This window comes from Patagioenas fasciata, chromosome 6 (assembly GCF_037038585.1).
Source record: "Patagioenas fasciata isolate bPatFas1 chromosome 6, bPatFas1.hap1, whole genome shotgun sequence".
Classification (NCBI taxonomy): domain Eukaryota; kingdom Metazoa; phylum Chordata; class Aves; order Columbiformes; family Columbidae; genus Patagioenas; species Patagioenas fasciata.
Genome location: NC_092525.1, coordinates 19,083,220 through 19,107,102, shown reverse-complemented (window position 1 = coordinate 19,107,102; position 23,883 = coordinate 19,083,220). Strand labels below are relative to the sequence as shown.

At 43.6% G+C, this 23,883-nt stretch overlaps 1 protein-coding gene across 19 annotated transcripts in view; it reads left to right on the top strand.

The window, feature by feature from the left end:
• The window catches only part of NFIA (nuclear factor I A), a 349,358-nt gene that overhangs the window by 256,731 nt on the left and 68,744 nt on the right, over positions 1–23,883 (top strand). For all 19 annotated transcript variants that reach the window (XM_071810108.1, XM_071810112.1, XM_071810107.1 and 16 more), the window contains 3 exons: positions 2,493–2,567; positions 11,825–11,942; positions 14,410–14,537. In XM_071810108.1, the coding sequence (XP_071666209.1) occupies positions 2,493–2,567; positions 11,825–11,942; positions 14,410–14,537 (321 nt within the window). The remainder of the gene's footprint in view (positions 1–2,492; positions 2,568–11,824; positions 11,943–14,409; positions 14,538–23,883) is intronic.

The window sequence follows — 23,883 nt, the reverse complement described above, 5'->3', positions numbered from 1 at the left end:
GGATGATTACAGAGGGCTCTGGCCTTTCCCTTAAAAAATCAGCCAGTTGTCCTACTATAGCCGTGATTTGTTTTGGTTTTTGTTTGGGGAGGGGAGGGAGGGGGTGCCTTTTTTTTTTTTTTCATTATAATTTTTATTTCCATATTTGAATTTCACCTTCACTCCTCGTGCGATAGGCACCTGCCTGGGGAATGCAGGTGGAACTGGACACCGGAGCAGAGCCGGTGCGGTGCTGGCTGCAGAACCCACACGTGACAGATGTTGGTAGCGTTGCTGGCTGTACTTCTGGAAGTTGCTCAGATGCTGCCGTGATGAGCACAGTGTGAGAAGTTATATAGCAGAGACTGGCTTCCCTACCAAGGGCTCTGCGGAGTTGTAAGCGGCCTGGCCCGGGTCCAGCAAGGCACTTAAGCATATGCTTAATTTTAGGCACATGAGTGGTTTCAGTGAAGACCTAAGAGAATTATTTTTAATTCACAGATCATTTAATTCAATAGGCAGGTCTGCTGCAGCATATGAAAAGTAGATCTTCATATTAAAAATACTCGGGAAACTGTCGATGAACAAACGTTGCGTATGGCCAGCAACCATTTCTAAAAAGCAGAATGATGTAGTCATCACCTTCATTATGGTGAAATACAAAGCAAATCAGGCAAAAGCGTTTGCAATTATGTGAGAGCTACTCCTAAGTTGAAAGTAAGGAAAAATAAAAGCTTGTAAGAACATTTTTTCATTTGAAGTAGAGAAAAATTTATTCTCTTGGTGTAAATAAAAACCTTGTTTGCAGATTGAGGAATTTGTTTGTGTTGAATTTCAGCATCAATTTCAATATTTTATAGTACATTTATCTACAGCTGGAGCATGACAGATTTGTGTATATTTATATGTTTGTGTACATAATACATATGTATACACACATACACAAGGATGCCCAAAGATATACATATACACAGTTTGAAAACTCATCATTATTGCCGAAGTATAAAAACATGCCTGATGCAGAAACTTGTCTCGAGTCTGTTGTTAGCTTAGCGACTGCGTTCATCTGGCACTGTGGGATCCTCACAGAAACCGGGAGGTTCTTCTGTGCAGGAACAGAATTCGCTGAGATCTTGGCTGGAGGAGAAGGGCTGACGTCCCTCCAGATCTCTCCCAAACCTTGCCCTGACATGCCACCCGTGGTAGTTCTGCACATGCAGTGCATTTATTTTATTTCCCATTCTGCGGGTAGAAATTACAGTGGAATATGTTCATTTTTTTAAAGAACCCCAAAAGAAAGACAGGAGAACAACTATGCAGCTCTCATTAGTCCTGTTGCTCTGGTCATTATAGGAAGATATTGCTGTGATGAGCGCGGTGCACCGTGGAGTATACTGATTGCAGGGAAATCATACTGAATCTGGCAAACAATTAACAGTGGAGCAGATGGTGCCTCTGCAAAACATTCAATAATATATGTGTGCGTGCGCCGGAATCAGTGACTCTAAGTAGGACAACCTAAAAAGGTATATGCCACTTATCCCGTGGACAAGTAGGACTTTACAGTTCTTTTAATAATCTCTTTATCCCGAGATTTCTCCTTTGACCCTGATTTCAAAAGCAGGAGGTCAGTCTGAACTGCAGACCTGGAGTTGAAGTCCGTGTCCGTCCCACTCCGCACACTCCCACCGGCCACAGCCCAAAAGCTGTGCCTTTTGTCATTGATCACACCCGTGAAAATTAAATGAACATTTCGTGGCAGGCACATTTGTAGAGAAGAAGGAAAATAGTGTTATGTAAAGTGTAATAACATTTTGATACCAAGCGTAGAGCCATTCCTTGCACAAGGGAGACGAACGTGGAAGAGAGCACCCTGGTTCCTAAAGACAGTCCAAAACTCAAAGTTAATACTTTTCTTATGCAGTTACTTGTATTTCTTTTTGAAAGCTAGTTTTAAATGTTAGGATTTTTTTTAAATGAGAAAGACATTAATTTATTTTTTTTTTAACCAGCTGCTATTTTAAGATTTCCCTGGTGTAACCTTAGAAAATGAAGAGTACATCTTTAAATCTTGTTTTGTTTGAACGAATGGGTAGATAATCCTGATCAGATGTTTCTTTAGAGAATAATGTTTAAAACGATTATGGAACTTAGCTGTCCTGTCTGTTTCCTAGGTACAGTATTTTCATTTCAATTGTGAAGTCATTAGGGGTCATCCAAGGTAACCGTTTATTAAAATAGTCTTCTTTTGTTTCAGATTTCCTGTTGAGATGCTTTAACATGTAAAAATCTCCCTGCTGATGTGTCATGTTAGGTTTCCTAACCTCTAGATAGAAACCACAAAGCAGCCTACATAGCTGTATGACTAGTTACCCACCTACATAAACAATAATTACTGCTAAGTGGGAAATTAGATGTCACATTTTAAGTCTAAATGAAAGTAAACTATTTGAGAATACTGTCATTAAATGCTTAAAGCTAATCGCAGTTCTCTCCGTCTGTTTGTTTTGTAGGACATTTGGGCTTCCAGGACAGTTTTGTCACATCAGGTGTTTTCAGTGTGACTGAGCTAGTAAGAGTCTCACAAAGTAAGTATCATTTTGTGGCCGGTTTATGTGGTTTCTGCGATCCCAGCTTGTTTCTTTGATTCTTATTGTGACCCTTCCCTGATTCTTGAAAATGGAGAGCCTCTGCTCCCCACTTCTCACCAGTGGGCAGTGTTTATGTGCCACATCTTTTTATGTGCGAAAACAAAATAGCGTAATTTTGAAAAGTAAATGAAAAATTTTTAATTCTGAAAACTTGAATGTGCAAGTTGATCAGTTTGTCTGGAAATGAGTGCAGGTAAATGCCTCGAGAGATCAGCTCGTCCAGTGGATCCCTTGCAGGATCCAAGGCCTGTATTTTAACCAGACCTCTAGAAATGGCATGATCTGTGCACATAAGCCTGGAAATTTTCTTGTGACACTTTTGCATGTTGTGTTCATCTGTGCCATGTGTACGTGTCTTTGTACACCTGCAGATTGATGAACTCATCAGTAATGCCAACAGCTGTACCAGCTTCAGCTCTGATAATCCCGGTTATGCAGAGCCATACATCTCGCCTTCGCAAGGCCTACACTTTCCATTAACTCTATGGAATTCTGTCTTCTAGAAGGATTTGTTTTTTGACCTTTAAAGAATGCTAATGCCCCCAGCATGAATGACACACTGCAGTGTGATCATTACAGGCTTGTCAATACTCACTAACAACAGTGAATTAAGAGTACCTGTCACCACCCTGTTCATTGATCAGAGGTGCATTGATTGTATTTTGCTATGACATAATCCAGATAGTTCAGAAGAGAGTATGGACTGGTGAGTCAGGGCCATAGGAACAACTCCTTTGGGAATCTTTTCTGGTCTAGTGTAGAGCTATGGAATAACATCATATTATCACCATGTACCACTTCTGTAGGTGAACCACGCAGCTACATGCCCCTTTAAAACCTTAGGGTTTGTAACCAGTCTCTTTAGCACGGACAGTCATAAAAATGGTTCTCCTTCTAGATAGCAGGAATATTGGTTTGGGTACTGGCTCTGAGTGTGTAGTTTAGGTTCTTCTGGGGCTGGAATGTAACTGGCACAAACCAAGCAGAGAATCTGTGGTTTTTGAGTCAGAACACAGAGTTTCTGTAAGTATTTTCCTGTTTTATTTCCACTTTTGGTAAGACTTGCACTAGCTAGTAAATTTAGGATGCTACAAGGAAAGCATGGCAAGCTGGTCATACATGAATGTCAGAGGTATTATACTCTGGGGAGAGAGACAGAGAGAGAAAAAGTTTGATGCAGACATTTCTTCAGGGTTTTCTTCCCTGACAACTGGTGGGAATTTTGTGAGAAGGACAAAGTTAAGAGGACTTAGAAGTCAAAAGGAGCTGTGCTGAGAGCTCAGCACATATGCAAATCGGTTCCCTTACTGAAGTCCTTAAATAGGGGCTTTGACATTGAACTCGCTGTCCTGTGTGCACTAACTTTACCTGCAGCCATGGTGGACAAACCCAAGCTATCGCCAGTTTTTGAACATCTCCATGATATGTCATGTTATTTAAGCCTGACAGCGTCAGGTTTTTGAAGCCCAGAGGATTCACCCTCCCCCTCTGCAAGGCATCCCATTTCTCCACAATCTTATCTCAGCTGTCGGAGCCCTGCACAGCAGAACTGCCTCTGGACTCTGTCAGCCGTGCTTTGTGTGTGCGCGGGGCAGGGCTGATAGAAACGCGTCCCCGTTCAGGGCTTCAGTCCCCGCCGCCAGTCCCAGCCTCCCTGAGAGTTTGGCATTGACCTTAGGAGCATCATGTTTCATGCATAATAATTTTCCAAGTTATTTAATTGTAGCTAAACTATAGCACTGTGTATCAGAATTCCTGGCATTCGGCATGTTTTGCAAACTGTGTCCGAGATGTTCCTCTGCTTGCCGTTGAGGTGCATCACCCCCATGGATGGGGCACCTGCACACAGCAAGAGCAGGACAGGCATGAACTTTATCAGAAATAAGAAAGAAGGTGTCGGTGGGCAAAATAAAAAGATTAGGCTTTTGTCTGTTCCAGACGCAGGGGTTTGCACTCTTTTTCATGGGCTCTTTAATAATCCCGAGAGGTCAAGATCTCAGTTTTATATCCTGTCCACAAGCCAGCACCTCTACCAAAAATAGTGTCCCCAAAGCATATCGGGATATCACTTCAGAACTGACTCAGAGGGAAGAGTGCCAGCAACTGATTTAGCTACATGGCTTTTGATAGTACCCTGGATTTTCCTTGGAGATGCCCCAGACATGTACTGACCAGCCGTAACCTTGTTTACTTTGGGAGGTCTGAGAAGCCCACAGCCTGACATGCTGTGGCTACCCAGTAGGATACGTTTAGTGCAGAGTCTAGCAGCAAGTTCCCAGCTAAGTCAGTATTAATTCACATAGTGAAATTCAAAGAATTATCTAACATAACAGGTTAACAAAGTAATTGCTGCACATTTGCCTACACTGGCAGGCAAGATCTTAAAGAGTGTGCTTTTCAATATAACCTTTGCTGTGTTGTCTACGTGTTCTCGTATCTTGATTCAAGACCAGTCCATGGGTTGCCTTCAGACTGGGGAGCTCAGCTTATGAACAGCCATCACTCAGACCCCCCAGCAGCTACTAGCAGTCTGTAGCTTGAGTGATCAAAATATCCTCAGTCAGTTTTCTTGGCTTCACTTTCTAAAAATCATTTTTCTTCTTCAGAAGCCACCCTGGCTGGGGAAGGAACAAGCCTGCCTGTCCTTAGTGGGCACTCACGTTTAGTCTCTGCCTCGCTCCTGGGCATGCTCCGTGTTTGCTTTGCAAAGAGGTCATCTTTGTGTACGCCCATTGTCATGTTTCTTTCCATGCTTGCTTTTGATAAAATGATGATAGAAATAAGGGATTTCCCACAGTTTTAACTGCTCTGTGGTTTGCTGCTGTTATCTAAAATTAATCTTGTGAAATATTGTTGGTAGCAATTATGTGCCCGGTTTATTTAGTAAAGTTCCCAAGGTCCACATGACAAGGAGTCTTAAGTAATAAGCAGTTGTCTCCATCATGCAAATTTGGGGAATGAATTAAATCAAGCAAAAGGTCAGCTGTTACCATTATCTATCTTATCTATCAGTGCTGCTCATCACAGTTTCTGTGGGCTATTGAACAAGTCTAGACTGTTTTGGTAACAGAAACTTGCTTTCTTCAGTCCTACAGATGCAGATTTTCTTTTGAAATGCTACCAAGCTACTGGATCTTGCTGAGCCTCATAAAATAGAGAAAGCAGATCATAAAAGTTTTTCAGAAAAACAAATAGTTCCCTCTCCACCCCATCTACTGTAGATATTGCAGACCACGTTGCTAGAGGTTTAGATTGGATATTAGGGTTTATTTTTTTTTTCCCAGAAAGGGCTGTCAGGCATTGGAACAGGCTGCCCAGGGCAGTGGTGGAGTTGCCATCCCCAAAGGGCTGAACAGACGGAGATGAGGTTCTCAGGGACATGGGCTAGTGCCAGAGTTAGGTTGGTGTTTGGACTCTATGATCTTGAGGGTCTCTCCCAACCAAAATGATTCTGTGATTCTCCTACATCATTAGCAGGCAAAAGGTGTGAGCTCCTTTCTAAGTGTTGTCTGTCACCCCAGATATGGGGGAGACCCCTTCAGATACCAGAGACTTCATTCTTCCATCTCAAGAGAGCTTTGGGCTGACAACAAAAGGCTCAAAAGCAGAAGCGTTGGAGATGTACATGTTTTGTGAACCTGCAGCCAGCTGTTGGCCACGAAGAACCTTCTCCCTCTTTACCTTTGTTAGGAAAATATTCTTCTCCCTGTGTGCTGCTATCTGCTCAGCTCTGGAGAATCACCCTCTGCAGGAAGTGTGGACAGGGAGGTGGCTGTGGTGCCAAGGCACTGCCCAGTGTCCAGTCCCCCTGGCAGAGACCGGGAGGCCATGAGAGGCCGGAGCGATGAGAGAGGCCTGGGGAATGCTGTTCCCTTCTTGGCTTGGAGTCTGCACCGCGTGGTCCTGTGCAGAGAGCTGCTGGGAAGATCTCCTCCCTTGGAGGTCCTTCAAGCAGCCACATCAACTGCACTGCCCAGGATGTGAAGAAAGATTGAGAATTTATGAACATTCGCTAGAGCCAAATCAAACATATTTGTTTTGTGCTGTGTTATTTGTCAAAATGACATCATCCTTCGTGCTGATAAACAAGGGAATTCTGACTGCGCCCTGGGCTGGAAATGCCACGGTTTGAGTTTTAAGATGTTAGCAGTAAGGAGCTGGACAGAGTGAGTGGGGTGACCTTTAGTCCTTCTAACGAGTCAGTGAGCCCACCAGCACAAACATATAGTAACTTGCTTCCCGCTCCTGTATAAACACAGAAATGGTCCACCTAATTATCCCTTAGACAGTTGCACAAATTCCACAGGTAAGACGTGCTTTTGTTGTATCTGTGGCAGGCGAACAAGCATTAGAAATGAAAGTATTTGCCACCGTGTGGATGCGATGGAGGAAACGGCCTCCTCAGGCCTTTGTTCCAGCAGCCAGCTACAGCCAAAACAAACTGCAGGGGGGGGTCCTGCCGTCCCAGTACGTACTGGGTGCCTGTGGGAAGGTGTGGGGTGCCCCGGATCCTGTCATAGGTCTGGGGACAGGGAGGAGGCTGCTGGGCATGTGTGTAAAGTCTGGGTGTAATAAACCAGCTTTCTCTAACCAGCAGCCTGTGTGTTTTCTGCTATACTAAGCATTACAGTAGTGAAGGCAGTTAAAGTCAGCAGCAGGAAAATTAACATTTAAAAAGATACTCCATAGTCCTTAGCGAAGCACTGCCATCCAAAACACACTGTTTGGGCTTGGGTATGAGCAGAAGAAAGAAAGATTATAATAAAAAATAGACTGCAGGCATAGAGTGAACAGTTGCCGTGACCTTGCCTTTTGTATGCCATTACACAATTCAATGGCAGTCCACTCAAACCTTGCTCTCGATCAATATCCTATTAAAGCAGCACAAAAAGTCTCTATAAACTTAGTGGTTAGCTATGTTTATAAATGGAACTCAGCATAATTAGATGGTCAATAGCAGGCTGTACTTGTAATTTTAAAATGAACATCACACATTTCATATCTGTTGTATTCGGCAAAACCTCATTGAATCTAACGATAGAGTATGTAGGAAACAAAGGCCTTGCAGAAAAAAAACCCCTGAGCTCCCCTTTCCTCTCGGCAGCAGCAGCAGCGCAGTGAGTTTCCCTTTGTTTATGGAGTCACAACACAGGAAAAAGTTTATTAGTCAAATGTCATGTTTCTCCCATTTAACCTTAAACACATTATCACTTTGCTGCAGTGTTACACGTGTAATGATCTTAGTTACATCCCAACCCCTTTGTAAAAATAAATACATAAAAATGAGAAAAAGAGAAACTAAATATTAACATGACTAAAAGAGAGCGCTGTATTCCAAAGGAGACAAATGCCAGCCTGGCTGGTTTTATTTAGTGGGTTTCCTGTTCTGTAATTCAATAAATTCTTAAAAATAAATATTCCAATTGGGTTAAGTCAGAGGGCTTTTTGTTAATTTCTTTGCTATTTTTCTTGACATTTCGGGTGAAGATCGGAGCTAACAAGCTGGCAGCAGGGGCGATGCTGCCCTGTGTTCTTGAGCAGAGGCGCCCACCCTCCTCCTCCTCTTTTTGGGTAAAGGAGCAAGTCCTGCCCCTCAGAACAAGCAGAATGTGTCCCATGTGCACAGGGATTTTTGTGGTTTTTTGGTGATGCCAGCAGCTGAAACGGGAGCAGAAGCCGGCATCAGTTTGTTTGCTTAGAAAACCCTGGGTCAGATGACATCTTGACGCTGGCACGTAGGTGGAGGTTATTGTTTTGACTTGCAACTGCAATTTCTGACATCCTTTCCTCTTTGAGAGATGTTCCTGAGCTATCAGAAGGTCACTTTGCTGCAGGGCATTTCTTAGGGGGAGGAAACGGCGTGTTTTTAGTGTCAGTGGCCTGGCGTTCCTGCCGTCTGCAGTGTGTGAAGAGCCGGCTGTGCTGGGCTGGAGCTCCCAGCCCCATGGCCACTTCGTGTGGGGCCCAAGCGTGTTCCTGGGCCCTAGGAAGATTGCATGGTGAATCACCAGATACTACAATGAAGAGAGTTATTTTAGACAGTTTTGCCACAGCTGGCAACACTTTGATCCCTTTGCTTACTCTCCAGAGCTGCAGCCTTTGCAGGGAATCCCGCAAATAAATGCAAGTGTTTCCTTCCCGTCAGTTTATGGGTACGGGCAAGGTGGATGATCCATGCCAGGCAGTGTGAAAAGCAATTTATAGAATCACAGATTCATTTTGGTTGGAAAAGAACCTCAGGATCGTCCAGTCCAACCATAACCTGACTCTAGCACTAACCCATGGCCCTAAGAACCTCATCTAAATGCCTTTTAAACCCCTGCAGGGATGGTGATTCCCCCACTGCCCTGGGCAGCCTGTTCCAATGCCTGACAGCCCTTTCCAGGAAGAATTTTTTCCTAATATCCAATCTAAACCCCCCTGGTGCAACTCGAGGCCATTTCCTCTTGTCCTGTCACTTGCTACTTGGGAGAAGAGACCAGCACCCTCCATGCTTCAGCCTCCTTTCAGGACCAGGCTCGGGTGGCTCTTGACTGCATCATGCCAGCTGTGGTGGCACGTGTCACCGCAAACCATGGGGATGGCACCACGGTCCCGGCGGCCAAAGCCCAATGCAGGAGGTGTGAGATGCTGTCAGGCAGGCAGGAGAAGGGATTTCAGACCAGCTCAGCTCTGTGCAAGGTTCTCCACAGCACTTCTAGGGCCAGAGACCTTGAGCTGGTTGTGGCAGCACGGTGGCCTGAGTGTCAGGACTGCCATGGGGCTGCAGGTCCTTGTCACCAGATCTGCTGGTGTGTATCAGAGGTGGATTTCGTTCTGTGCCCCTCAGGTTGCAAACAGGCTTTGGAGTGTGGCAGAGTGGTTTGGCCTGTAGCAAACAAAGCATCCTTCGTGTTTGCTCCGCGGGCAGAGATTGCTGTGTGATGAGCCGATTTTAATTTGTGCTGAGTTTACACAGCGTTAGCCATACATTGTTCCTACCTCACCGCTGGTTTGGAGATACATTTCATTTCTTATAGGGCCAGTTCAAGTGTTGGAATAGAAATGTCCAGGATTTGGGGAGAGGGCGATAAACAGAAGGGGGGTGAGAGAAAGAAGAAAAGCGTTACCCACATACTAGTTTTTCTTCTGTATCTGTTTGCAAGAAAACTGTTCCATAAATCTTGCAATGGCTAGGAAATTCATCGTGCCTCAGAAAGAAACAGTGCTTTAATTTAGCCTTTTTATGTTCCTGTTTGGAAAATAGCATGCTTAACCTGTAAGTTCATCTTTGGTGGGTAGAGGGTGCAGAGGAACTGAGCAGCAAAGGGTTTACAGAGCACAGATCTGTTTGGCAAGGAAGTTGCTGAAAACTGTGGAGTAGATGCTGCAGAGAGTACCTTTATGATTGATTTCCATTCAAGTCAGACTGACTGCAGTGTGGTCATTTTTCTAACCCATAACTGCTCACACTGCAGCAGTCTGCTATCTGCAGGGTGTCTGAATTATAGCAGTCCATGTCCCTGTTACCTTTTACACAAATTACTTAGACCGGTTTCTTTTTCCATGCAAATTCATCAGTTTTACAGCCGCTTGTAGCTGCTGTCAGGAAACTGTTGCAGAAAGCACAAATTGATAAAACAAGTTAATTTTACTATGCTTAATTTTTCTTTCTTTCTGTTAGCACACCCTCTCAGATACCCAGTGTGCAGGAAGCGTACGATAGTTAAGAGACTATAACAAAGGATTTGAGTGTTCTTGTCATAAATTACTTCCCATCTTAATTCCTTTTAATGACCATTCCAGATTTTCTCAAGTTTTAATGGTGTTGTGTATTTTTTGTCCCGTCCTTTTAGAAGTCAGTGGCTATCCAGGCAGTTCCCTTTCTGTCTTCAATGACGTTCTTAAAAGATCCTTGCCAAACAACAACTAATTGTCTTGTGGGGATGATGAGGCAGCTGCAAATTACATTATTCCTCCGTCAAATCTGACATTGTGAGCTCCTTAAACTTGGGGTGAAATCCTGGCCCCATTACCGTCCGTGGCAGCACTCCCAGCAGCCTGTGTTTCAGCCCAGACACGTTAGCTGGGTGGTACGAGCTACCCCGTCTTCATTTCCTCGCTCCTGCCCCATTGGACTGAAAAATTTTTCATGTTTGAAAATGGGCCAGATTCTCAGACCAAAGATTAAGCTTGGGTCAGCATCCTTGTGTGGCATCAAGGCTGCTTCGCCTTTGTCGCTGTGAATCCGGGCTCTCCGACAATGCGTTCCAGGCCAAGCTTGTGTATTTTATTGTGCTGTACATCCTTTTTCAGATGTCTCCAAAACGTGAGGGAAAATCATGATCTCTAATTGTCAGCTCCCAAAGTTGCATTGTCCTGTAAACAGCACTGGAACAGTGACACTGGGTATGGTACCGTTTGCCAAATAGAGGCGCTTTCTTTTTTTTGTGAAATGCATTATCTGTTGACTGTAACATTAAACTGCTCTGGACCTTTTCTCTTCTGAGAAAGACAAACCACATGGAGTTCATAGGCTTGTATCTGCAGACTTTGGAGTAGTGAGAGGTGAGCAGGGAAAGGTAACTGGTGGATAAAAGGTTTTGGGAGTCATATGTCTCTAGCTCTGATTCAGCTGGAGGATAGGCCAGAGGAAAACTCGGATGCTCGCAGGTTTCTCATCTGTTTTTGTGCTTTCTCCAAAGAGCATTTGTAACCTCTGTGCTTGTGGATGTACATCACATATATACCAAGGGCCCCGAGGTGTGTATTTCCCTGCCTATGCTGCTTATAGATTATGCCAAGCACACTACAGGGATGATGCAGCCCGTTTGTAACTATACCAGTAAATGTGACGCTGTCCTAAAAGTGAAAGCAAAAAGTTTCATTAAATATTAGAGTGATATTAATATAAAAGCAGTGCTTAAAAAAAAAATCTTGCTGGTTTTGGTTTGTTGTTTGTTGTTTTTTTTTTTTAAAGAATACCTTTAGAGGAACATAAGAAAAACTCCATGTCACAGAACATTGTATTCTTGATAACATTTACATCTTCTTGATTGCAGTGCCGGTTACCATTAGCATTTCCTGATTTCCACGTCCCACCTGTTCTCATTGTGAAACTAAACACACTCATGGGGAAGAAGAAAGTGATTTTGAAGTACAATTCATGCCTTATTCACGTGACTTACTGACTGCGATCTCTTTTGTTTCCCCAGCACCGATAGCTGCAGGAACAGGCCCTAATTTCTCCCTCTCAGATTTGGAAAGTTCTTCATACTACAGCATGAGCCCAGGAGCAATGAGGAGGTCTTTACCTAGCACATCCTCTACCAGGTAATTTAATCTCTGCCTAATAACAAGTTACTCGGAAACCCAAGCCAGCATCATTACTCATCTGGGAAAGTAACCATTAAATTCTTTGACAAGCTGTTTGGGGGCCTCAAGATGTGGAGCTGTTTCAGATTCAGAGGGCTGTTAAAGTTCTTTTTATATGTACAAGCTTCGAAGAAAGACTGCTGCATTGATTTGTGTAACTTCTGGCTTGTATCTTGGTGCATCAGGAGAAGTTCCACTGGAATTCTTGTAGTTTCAGTTGCGGCAGAAGAGAATTGGGAGCATAGTGACATGTCCTAGCAGGGAAGTCCTAAGACAGACTTACAGGCATTCTTTATCTTAAAAAAGTGTTATCTGTGAGACTAACATCATTTTAGGACCTTGGCCTATCATGAATTCTAGTTTTCCTATTGCATTTAGAAATTTGTGACTCAGGCTGTAGGAAACGAATTGTTAATGCAGATGACTACCCAGTCTGATCTTGATTTTGGCTTAGACACCAACTATCAAACAAGGATATTTTTTATTTTTACCTTTCACGTTAACCATCCATGAGATTAGATTTATAAACAAGCCCACTCACTCTAGTAGTCTTGAACACTATTAAGGAACCAGATTGATTTTTATTTTTTTTCCCCACAGCCAAAATAGATCACTTATTTCAAAGACAGGACAAGAAAGTCTAACTTCAGCCCAGGGTTATTCTACATTTTTATCTCAGTCTGCAGTGTCACAGCTTTGCAGCAGCAAGTACACGTTAGAAGTCTCTATAGTTTGAATGTAGCCAGTGTTTTTATTAAAAAAATCTTTAAAGAGAGGCTCTTAGCAATAACTTCTTACAGTTTTGCAGTGATTGGAAGAACATTCTACATCTTGCACTTAAGTTGCCCATTATGAAGCTTGATAACTACAAACCCCATTACACATCAATTAAAAACTTGGTGCTCTTTCTTTTTTTGCATGTAAACTGTGTAGCCTACAGTGCTCATCATTACCACCATTCTCAGGTAGAATTTAGTTGTGACTCCAGAAACAGAAAAGTGAGGTTATTAATGTTACTTGAGAGCTCGGTTGTTGCTCTTCTATTCTTCTGCAAATAGCTACCACTGATAAGGAGCTAATTATAAACAGCATGGGTAGTTAATAACTTGGTAATATGTTTGTTTTCCTCTCATTAGGCTGTTCCCAGTCAGAAAAAAAATATATTCCTTAAATACATAGACTCAGCAGAATTATCAGGCGGTAATTATATTGTATGCACACAGTTTCCCCTATTGACACATAACAATTCTCTAAATTAAGGAATGGCCAAACCTGCATTCCACGCATACCGCAAGAATTATTCTTCCTGTTTCTCACAATCGGATTTTGCAAACCCGCCAGCTCCTACCTGTGCAGAGCTTCGCGTGGGGAGCCACGGAGAACCTGCAAGTTTTAAACCGAGAGAAATTGCAGTGGAATATTTTATGTCTGTTAAATATGTTCCCCCTACACAGAGGAGCCTGTTCTTGAATGCCTTAAGTCTTAATAGGATACAGATTTGGTGAAAAAAGCGAGCTGACCCAGCCTTGGAAAAGTACTTAGAAATTCTCAGTAACATCCCCACGCAGTCTGTACAACTCATTATAGAAAACAGAGCCAAGCTGAGTGTCTTTGGCTTCGGGACCCTCTCCCTGTGAAACTACCAGAGTCTGAGTCAGTGGCCACCAGAGACCTCTGAAGGCTCTTCTGTCTCCTGAGCCCTTGGCGAGGGAGGTGGGATGGATCCCAAGGGAATCCTTTAGTACTGATGCCGCCAGAAGTACCTACTGGGGGAGTTTTTATGCTTGGTGGCATAAGTCCAGAGTAAAGTGCTTTTACATGTTGGATAACATGAGCATTCGAACCAAGAACGGATTGTACTATCATTCACTTGTCTACACTGCTTCTTATGGGACTGAAGTCTGGGTTAATTTAATGGCTATTGTTAAAAGATGAAAAATATAAGTTTAAAATCATAAAGAATTTGTCTTTTAGAATAAGCTGTTAAAATAAGTCCCGTGTGTCATGACCATATTCATTCAAATTGCAAAAATCACACAATGCAAATTAAATTCTTGCCTTTTTATTGACCTCTCTGTGCTTTGAAAAATGTCCTATTTTTTGACCTGTAAAAGCCTAAACGTTAAACTATCTTCTGGTTAAACTCGCGTGTGTTTAGGGCTTCAGTTTGGACTCTATGAGAGGTGTGTTTGTATCTCACTTAGTCGTTGGTAGTGAAGCAAATCAGAAACAAGACGTGAGTGCTGAGAGATTGGTTGGGCAGAATGGCCATGCAAGGACTCATACCTGCCTCTGCTCAGGGCCCTAAATCCATCACAGTTCCCATAACCACGTTCCTCTCAGGCAGGGTGAGGTATGCACCCACAGAAGTGCTTTTGTTCCTTTCCATACGTATAGTGTTGATTACATGGTTTTGCTTTCTCAGCTCCACAAAACGTCTCAAGTCTGTGGAGGATGAGATGGACAGTCCTGGTGAGGAGCCGTTCTACACAAGCCAAGGGCGCTCTCCAGGCAGCGGCAGCCAGTCCAGCGGATGGCATGAAGTGGAGCCAGGTAAGCCACGGCTTTCGGGAGCCCCAGAACGGCATCTCCCGTTGCTTGGTTTTGTTACCAGAATACACTGAATGCTCTATAGGAAGGCGATCAGTTCTAAACATTTTGTAGCTTCTTCTGAGAAAAGGTCAGTCTCATGAAAATGTTGTAGTGGTTTTGTTGCTCCTGCAGCTGTGAATGTTTCTGTAGTGTGTCACTTCTGCATTTTGGCCAAATAGCTGAAGTATTTAAATAGTGCAGCAAAAGACAGGCTGTCTTTTTCTGTCAAAATGTCCAGATTCAACTCTGGGATAGTGGTGACAATCGCTTAGCAAAAAGCAATACCTGTCTGGACTGTGCCCTACTGTTTAAATAAATATCCCTAAATTTATATAAGGTAGAAGGACTTTTCAAGCATTATACAACACTTGAGTTCACTTAGTAATGACTTCTAAGAGACTTAACGAAGGAGTTGTTTTATTTGTCTGTAATACCATGAAGTGTGATCGGAAGCTTCAGATCAAAACAGATACCACTGGGTGTTACACTTTGCAAGACTTAGGAAGCAGCTCTTCTGCCTTTTCTCAGTTAATTTTTGTGTGTGATCTTTCTTGTTGATCATCTTTTGGGTTTTGTTATGTTACATACTTGACTGTCCATTGATCACTTATCTTGATCATCTGGGTGCTTAATACTATTGAAAATATTTTTCTGGGTCAGTGCTACATTCATAGGTGAAGTTAATGCCTCAGTTTTGCTTACAGGTGTATATTCAATATTTATTGTCAATAAAAATAGCAGGAGTCTTATTTGTTAGATGAAGGCAAGCAGTGCATTCATCTCCAGCCTCCCAGTGTTTGAGAAGGCCTTCTAAACAGCCCAGAGGATCTTTTGCAATACGTTTCTTTTTTCTTTCTCGTTTAGATTTAAAATAGTATGGGTTTGGTTTGCTTAGAAACAACACATGCTTGTCCAGGGCCCTGTGTATAATGAACTATACAGCACGGAAAAGTAAATTCAACTGAACAGCATTAAAATCAGTTCCGTGGGCACTTGGCCAGCCACCTATATCCTTCATCATGTAGGAAACATCCCCACAGCTTTCTCTGGAGACCCTGTCAAACAGCTGTCCTTTACAGCGTGCCCAGAAAGTCACCAAATTTGGGCTATTCCAGACTGGGAGGGGACTGGTTCCCGCGCCGGGGAGCCCTTGGAGGATCCCCCGCCAGCTGCCCTCTCTGCTCTAATGAGGAGGAGCCAGCTTGTGGGCCCTTATTGCCGGCACATGTGGCACTTTGGCAGGAGGAGAGGGTGGACCTGCGGGCAGACAAGTGCCAGGCTCCCCGCCACTGCCTTGCCACCGCCGTCGTCCCCAGGGCTGCTGTGTTTCCAGGGGGGTGTCCTGTTCTGTAGGCACCAGGGGCTGTTTCCTCCATCAGCTCCAGCTGATGTAGGGCAGAGCTTCACCTTGGAGTAAACTGGTCTGCTCACGGAGCGGCAAAAACACGGACAAAAGCTCAGCACCCGTGGAAAGGGAGGGAGCGCAACCTCCTCTGCAGACACAGATGGCTAAAAGCTGACTGGGTCACTGCTTCTACATCATTGTCAGACTGGGGGCTAGCTCCCCCCAAAGTTCGGGGTGCTCTTTGTTAATGACAAATGTTCGCCATTTGTGCAACAGCCAGAGATTGGCTATTAATTTTGCTGTCACTTCTGGTGGTTTTCCCCCCATGTGGTCATTACTTCTGTCTCATCCAAGTCCTGACTAGATGGTGGCACAGAGCTGCTGGGCTGGACAAGAGAAGTATCTAAAGGCTCCAAATCACCTCTGCCGCTCTTGGCAGCACCGCATGCCCATCGTGGAGAAGCACAACCGCCCATGTCAGACTTCCCAAGGTGCTCAGAAAGGCAAGAATAAGTCATAGAAAGTTCTTCCTTCCACCTTCCAACCTTGCTACAGAAAAATCCCAGATTCTGCTTTGCGTTGCCTGTAAAATGGCAGAAAATCACCTTACAACATCAGGGACTCCAACCAGGTACCAACTAGATATAGCTCAGATTCACTAGCTATCTATCACTGTCACAGCTATGAAGAAAAAGAGCTTTATCCTGCCTGTGCGGGATGCACTTTCAAACCGTCTTTGTGCTACATCCACGCAGACGCACCCCAGTATTCCAGCAGTCTCTGAATGCATTGCCTCAGCTTCTCTGTAAAACGGGGTCACTGCAAGAGCGCGGCTGGCGGATTGATCACCTAAAGAGCCCCAGCTCATATGTGGTGAAGGACAAAACAGTGCTGAGGTGTCCTTCCATGCTAGGGTGACAGTGCTGTGTCACTGGCACAAGGTGTCCCCTGAGGGACACATCCAGCGGTCTGTGCATGGTGCCCTGCCGTTCCTCAGAAACCACACATGGGTCTGGTATTAACATCTGGCCCTTCAGATGAGACATGGGTGCTTTATCTCCAGAAGTTTAAAATGTTTTATGAGTCTTCATTGAGGCATCTGCCTAGAAAATATATTGGTCATCTGAAAACCGTATAAATGATGTTAACATCCCGTATTACCCGGTGGCTTGCCACAGCGTTCGTCTCTGAGAGGGGAGCTTTGGAGCCTGGACCTGTTTCAGATCCGTCTTTTCCGATGTCTCTCCTGTCCAGAGAAAGACCTTGCCATTTCTTTATTCTACAGTCGACATGATGGCACAGTTTTAACTTACAATAATCTCTGATCTTCAGTGGTTTTTCTCTTGTGCTTTTTTGTCAGTGAAATTCGCAGTAGGAGTTTAAAGAGTGAAACCATCTTTTTGTTTGACTTGGCATTTCTTCCATGTGGCTCATTTTATGCTGCGTGGGATAATGCAGGTATCAACGGTGCAGAGTGATGCTGGTTCGGAAGGCAGGCTGAAGTTTTATCCTGTGCTGGCAGAGTAGCGTAAGCCAGGTTTCCAAACTCTATAATTAAACCCTGTCCTTTGGGTTACCAGCCAAACAATGGGAGGAGGAAATCAGAGCAAGGAGAGGAAGCTTAGACTTGTCTGTGGGATGGCTGTTCTGGCTGGGAAGGAAAGTTCAGAGAGGAGCCAGCAGCCAGCCTCCCAGCCCAGTAGGATCCACACCAAAGATAATAATATATCCTTTGGCTTTATTGCCTTTGAGTAGATTGCTTCCTCACAGGAGATTTAGATTTATGCAGAGATAACTTCTTGGCCTATATGCCTTGACAGGTTTATGGGAGTGAGAGGATGAATATTCTGTCTGTGTGTTGTATTTGCTTAATTCTGAGGTGTGCACATGAGAAAAAGTGGGGACTGTAATGCAGGAGCAGGTGTGAAGCGCCCATACGTTTATGCACATGTATAGACAGAGAGAAGTGCTCAAGGCACAGATGCTATGAAATGGTTATAGTGTTATAGAGATGTTGCCTGGGACAGTGCATGGAAATGAGGTCTGCGTGAGAGCACAACGTACAAGAGAAAGGGAAAACGAGAAGACAATTTTAAGCTATACAAAAGGGGAAAAGTATGTAGGGAAGAAAAGAAAAAAAAAAAAAAAAAGAACAAATGCCAGGAAAACAAAGATTTTACTTCCTAGAAAGGAAATATGAAATGGAATCTATGAACTCTTCTCTTAGAGAAAGAGAGCACTCCAGGCAGAGGGTTATTTACCGCCAGCCGTGACCAGTCACTCTACATCTGTCTCCATGTTTTTTCTCTTGAAAAAATTCCCTTTTTGGATACTTTCTTCTTGCTTCGCTTCCCTGTGATTGCCCCTGTAAGTGGTCTTTGGAGGGCAGGCTGTATACTCAGAACATATGTGCAAACTGGCAGGAGAACAGAAGAGGACAAAACCACTCGGTGTGCTATTTAGATTAGGCAGTGGCTGCTTCCCCTGTGCCCGCTCTTGGGGTCTCGCTCCATGCAGAGCACAGGCTGCACCTACTGTCCATCCACCGGCCTTTTTCTCCACTTTTACATCACGAGCCCCAGGGCTCGGAGCACCCCGACATCCGTCTCACTAGGGGACTTTGCTGGACATAGATCCTACATGTTTCACCCACCACCAACGTGACCTTTCCATGTGTGGCACCTCACACCCGTAGTAATGAGCAGAGGACTCAGCCTTGTGGTTTTTACATCTAGATAATTCTTGAAAGCAAGGATATAGCGTTCTCCTTATACGTCAGGTGTGACAGTCAAAGCAAAACCCAGCATTAATTCCGTGTTCCTTGTACTGTACTCCTTGAGTCTCACATCCATTTACCTGCACTCGAAAGCTCCTGGGGAGCTCTCAGGCCTAAAAAGGCTGGAGTCTGCCAGAAAAGATGAATTTCCTTTCACAACAGGAAGGCTTAGGAAGTAAAACAAAGCAGACATGTAGTAAATTACTTCTTCTTTTCAAATACCTTTTGCGGTATCCTCCTTACCATTACTTTATCTCAGCACTTTCAGTACATAACTCTTGTTAACTGAGAAGAAGGGCAAGAGAGGATAAAGATGATGTTAGTAAGAAAATAAGGCAACATCACCCTGGCTTTGAACTCATGCACAAAGCTGGCCCATGTTCAGTTCTGTGGCAACTCTGCTTGTAATGGAGGTAAACCATAATTACAGGTATAAGTTTTTTAATTCCATAATAAAAGAAGATTGAGTTAATGTATATCAGTATTCTGCTTATGCCTTTTTTTTAAGGCATTTGCTTGATTCAGTCCCGGAGTAATGTTCACATTGTGCTCTGTCAGTCATTTTGTAGTGCAGCATATGGACGGTATTTGCCAGTTTTACTTCCATTGTATTTCTACAACGTGGCATGGAAAAAAAATCTTTCAGATGCAAATTCAGATTATCCTATTAGTTTCTTTACTTAGATCTTCCTGGAACTTTTGTTTCCACGAGTCAGTTTGGTCCCCAGAGGACAGTAATCCTAGGAAAGGTACATGTTTGTACTCCTTGCGCTTCTTGAGACATCTGAAGGGACAATTAGCTCCGCTTCAAGTGTGGGCTTCACCAGCTTAAAGCACTGCACCCATTTGCAAAATGGATGGAGCTCTGTGGTCCTTCTTCTGATAGGACTTTTCATACTGTGGTCATCCACCTTCCCTTCCTCCAGCTCCACCATAGCTATTACTGCCGGTCACGCTGTGCTGAGCTCTTGTGTGGCTTCACCATGAAAACCCCAGGAACCAAACCAGACTTTCAGTGCAGAAACCTTAAGGAATTAGCAATAACACCTGCACTGCATGACCAAAAGACATATTTACAGTTCCAGGGGCTCGTGAACTTGATAGTATTATATGAACCTGCAGTAAGCCAGGAAACTCCCTGTTAGAGTGCTGGACACGTCGTTGGTAGTAAAGATGCTATTAAAGTCAGCCTCAGGATTGCTTGCTACACCACTCAGGCTGCTCGTTCTCATGCCACCATCTATGGGACTGTCTGAAAATCATTTCTGAGCAATTTCCATGCAGCTGAGGAGCTGACATCCTATTTTGGAGTATTTCCCTTGAAGTGGCAGTGACCCCTGACTTAATGATACCATGTCTCTCCCCATTGCTAGTTATGGAAAAACCACACACAGGCAACCGGTCCAAATTCTTGTCTCAATAACCCTTTTCTTAAATCTGGCATGGGCTTTCTTCTTAGCAGATTCTCAGCACGCAAGAAAATTTCTTCTCTGTATTTACTAAGAAACTTTTATTTATGCCTCGCACATCAGAAATACTCATTCAGGCATAGATTGGATGACCACAAGAGTTTGTTTTCAAAGTCTGGTCAGAATTGTATCTTGGAAATGCCAGAGAAAGTGGTGCAAGGGAGATCCTAGACTGTGTTTTTTATGCATTCTTTATGCCTTAAACACAACTGTTGACTGACACTACCGAGAAGGTAAAATATGTATAATATGTCCCCGCATCAGTGATGCAGAGTGCGTCTGATCTGTCCTCGGGCGAAAGGTCTGTGTGCTCATCAAAACTTGATGGCACACACTAACTCAGAGCTCGGAGAAGTTTCCGATGATTGTGCTACATTACGGCCAATGATTGAAGGGTCTGACTGTAGAAAATATGATGAATAACATGAGAACCATGTATTATACAAAATAAGGAATAGAAAAAATAATCCCTTTTTACTGGAAAAACATTCAACTTCAGACCTGGAGTAGTCGATATCAAAGAATTCTCTGGCATTACTTTTCAGTGACTTGCTGTAGTGGGCAGTTTTCAGTGGATCATAACTAGACACAGGAATTTCATGATCTTTATTAATTTCCTTAAGCTGAACTGTTTAGATACTTGTAGACCTATTTAAGAAAGACAGAAACAGGGAAATGTCTCTTTTCCTTAGACCAGAAGAGTTCTACATCCAGGATCCCTGCCAATTATATTTACTCGGTATTTTTCCCAGGTGTGACATTGTCTTGCCCTCCAGTTCTCAGTGTGTACAGGAAAGTCAGACAGCACACACAGAGCCACTAGGTTTGTACCTGCCTGTGCAGCAGCTTCATTCCATACCTTGACGCATCTATCAGCAGGCACCGGTGCCATTTTTACCTCCGTAATATATTAAGACAACGGGAGCATTTCGCAACCAGACAAACCTCCAGCGCACGACATAGTTCGGCTTTTCGAGTGGGAGGTCAAACACAGACCACGTTTCACTGGTGGCCAGAACATTTTGGTTTACAGCAGGGAGAATTTCATGAGGCTCATTTGTGCCGTTAAGCTGAAGAGATGCCACGAGCGCTAGGGCAGACAGAACCTGTTTCCTCCCAGGAAACTTCCGCTGTTCATTTTCTTTGAACAACTTTTTCTGAGCGTTATTAGACTCTGTACTGTGACTAGGACTCCTACTCCTCTTTACCCCATTTCCCCATTCCCATTCAGACCTGTGCTTCTTCTCAACTCCAAGGCTTTATAGTTTCCCATGTTTCTCTCCATTCTTACAGAATCTTCCACCATCCTTGTTCTGCCATAGCTGAGAAGCAGAGTGTGCTTGGGCCTGGGCTATCTTGTCATGGCACCATGTGAATACTGCCGCCTAAAAAGTTGTCTTCAAGTGAGCAGATAGACACCCAGCACCAACCATACGATGGGAGCATCCTTCAAGGAGCTCTAGCTACTGTAGAGTACAGGGCTTTCCTTAAATGTCTTTTTGCTTTCATAGACTCCATGTGTTCCCTTATCCCTTCTCTCTGCATTACAGTATCCCATCAAAACACAAGCTGCCCAGTGGTTTTCAAGAACATAAGATTTTTCTTTTCTTCTAAGAGCAATAACACTTATCAACTTTTACTGAAATACCATATCAGCTCCTTGTCACTGGCAGTCTACAGTTCCTGCCGCTAAAAGTTTAATGCATTTACAGGAGCACTTAGGCATCAAGACTTTGATATCACAATCTGTTAGTCACAGGTGCTACATGATAGGTTTGTGTTAGCACATTATAGATCTTTTATCAGATCCTGCGCAAAATGTGTGTGTTTCTCTGCCAGGCAATCAGAATCAGACTGCTGCATAGTTGATGAGTTACTCACCGATATAAGTTGTTGTTTATTTTAAACAGAACTTTTCCAGAGCCACACCTTAATGGGCGTCTTAAACTCTAATTGGTCATGGCCAGCAAAGATCAAGAACCTCATGTGAGCCAGGAAAAATGCAGCAGGTCAAGAGTGGTGCTTTGAGCATTGTCGGTCTTTTGTAATCACATTCATCAGTTCAAATGATGAACGCTACTCATTTGGTGTAACAGACAGAGTCATTTTGACAGCAAATTGCCACTGGATCAATAGCTCAGCCTTTCTTTGGCAATTCACGTAGTAGCACGAGGCCTGTGACAACATGCCGTGCTGCTGGCGTTACTGGCTCCAAATCATGGAAGGAAATTCGAGGTAGGGAAAGAACTACTGATTGAAAACTCAAGTTCACATTGAAAAGTCCTACATGTTTTCACACCTCTCAAAACCTCCCATTTTTCCAGAGACTGGACAGCACAACAAATTTGGCCCTGTGATTCAGCCTCAACCGTACTTTCAATTTTTAATAAAATTATTAATCCCGTGCAAGTGTTAAAGCACATGCCTCAGCTTTGCTGTAATCCCCTGAGGAAAACATCCCTTCGGTTTGGTCCCGAGGAAGTCAGTCAGTCAGTGTTGTGGCTCTGCTTCTTGCGTCTCATTCCAGATGTCAGGAAATACATCATTTAAAAATGAGTATGGACCCGTAGGAGTTCCGAGTTTAAAAATGCAGAAAGTGTTTCAAATAGCAAATTAAAGCTGTATTTTTGGCTGGCCTGGTGCTAGCATCATCCTTATGTGCTATTTTCACTGACTTTAAATGACCAAGGTAAAAGCAGATCTGTGTGCTGTGACAGCCAGAAGACCACCTGAGCTTCCCACACAAGTAGTATCATCTGAATCATTTTTCAGATTAATATGAAAGGTTTAGTGCATAGAAAACTATTCCCTGACAAATGTTGGAGCAATGCTTCCTGATGATTCCTGGGATGGGAGCGCTGTGTTGGTCCATGGTCGTAACATTCTTCAGATGTCCTTGCTAAGCCGTGTTCTGCCACCCATTCTGTTTAACATATACACATAAAGCAAAGACCACTATATGGTCTGGGCTTTGCTTTTGTCGCCAAGTGAAAACTATAAGCTTCCCTGGTGTTGGGACAAAAGCAGACACTTCTGTGTCTTTTCAGAGGTGAGCTCCAAAGGACAGAAGCCTCCTCTGTTTGCATTTGGCTGAGCATTTCTGGCTGATTTGGAGCCTGTCAAACATGAATAATCTTTGTGAGCTCCAGACGGGTCTCCTCTGATGCAGTTTTTCTTGAAGATCATCTGATAGTGCAGCATGGGACTGTTTAATTGCAAAATGGGATGAAACACATTGAGCGCATTGTACCTGCCTTCCAAAAGTTGAACTAGTTTTCTTGTTTGCTTCTGGGACCAATTCAGGATGTTGACTTGATCTATAAGCTCTTCTATAGATTAGATCTTGGTTAGGAAATGGACTGCATTCCTTTCATGTGCTGTCTTAGCAGTTGAGATCAGCAGACTTGCTTTTTCTAATGTGTTTGGGAAGCAGAAGCAATATTTTATCTCCTGCGGTATGCTGCTGGTACAGAAATGTTCAGGCTTATTAATTCTTCAGGACACGGGAAAAGTCTTCATCACCTGTGAAAGGGAGTCATGGGAAAGGACCCACTGCAAAGGCTGCATTGAACTCTTGTTTTTTTTGAAGGCAGCTGGAAAATATTAGTAGTCTTCAGAGCCAATATACAGTACATATTGAGAGCCAGTAAATGATGCACATTATTGCAAATTCTTGTGCACTTCTGCATTTTATAAAGCAGATAACTAAAATACTCA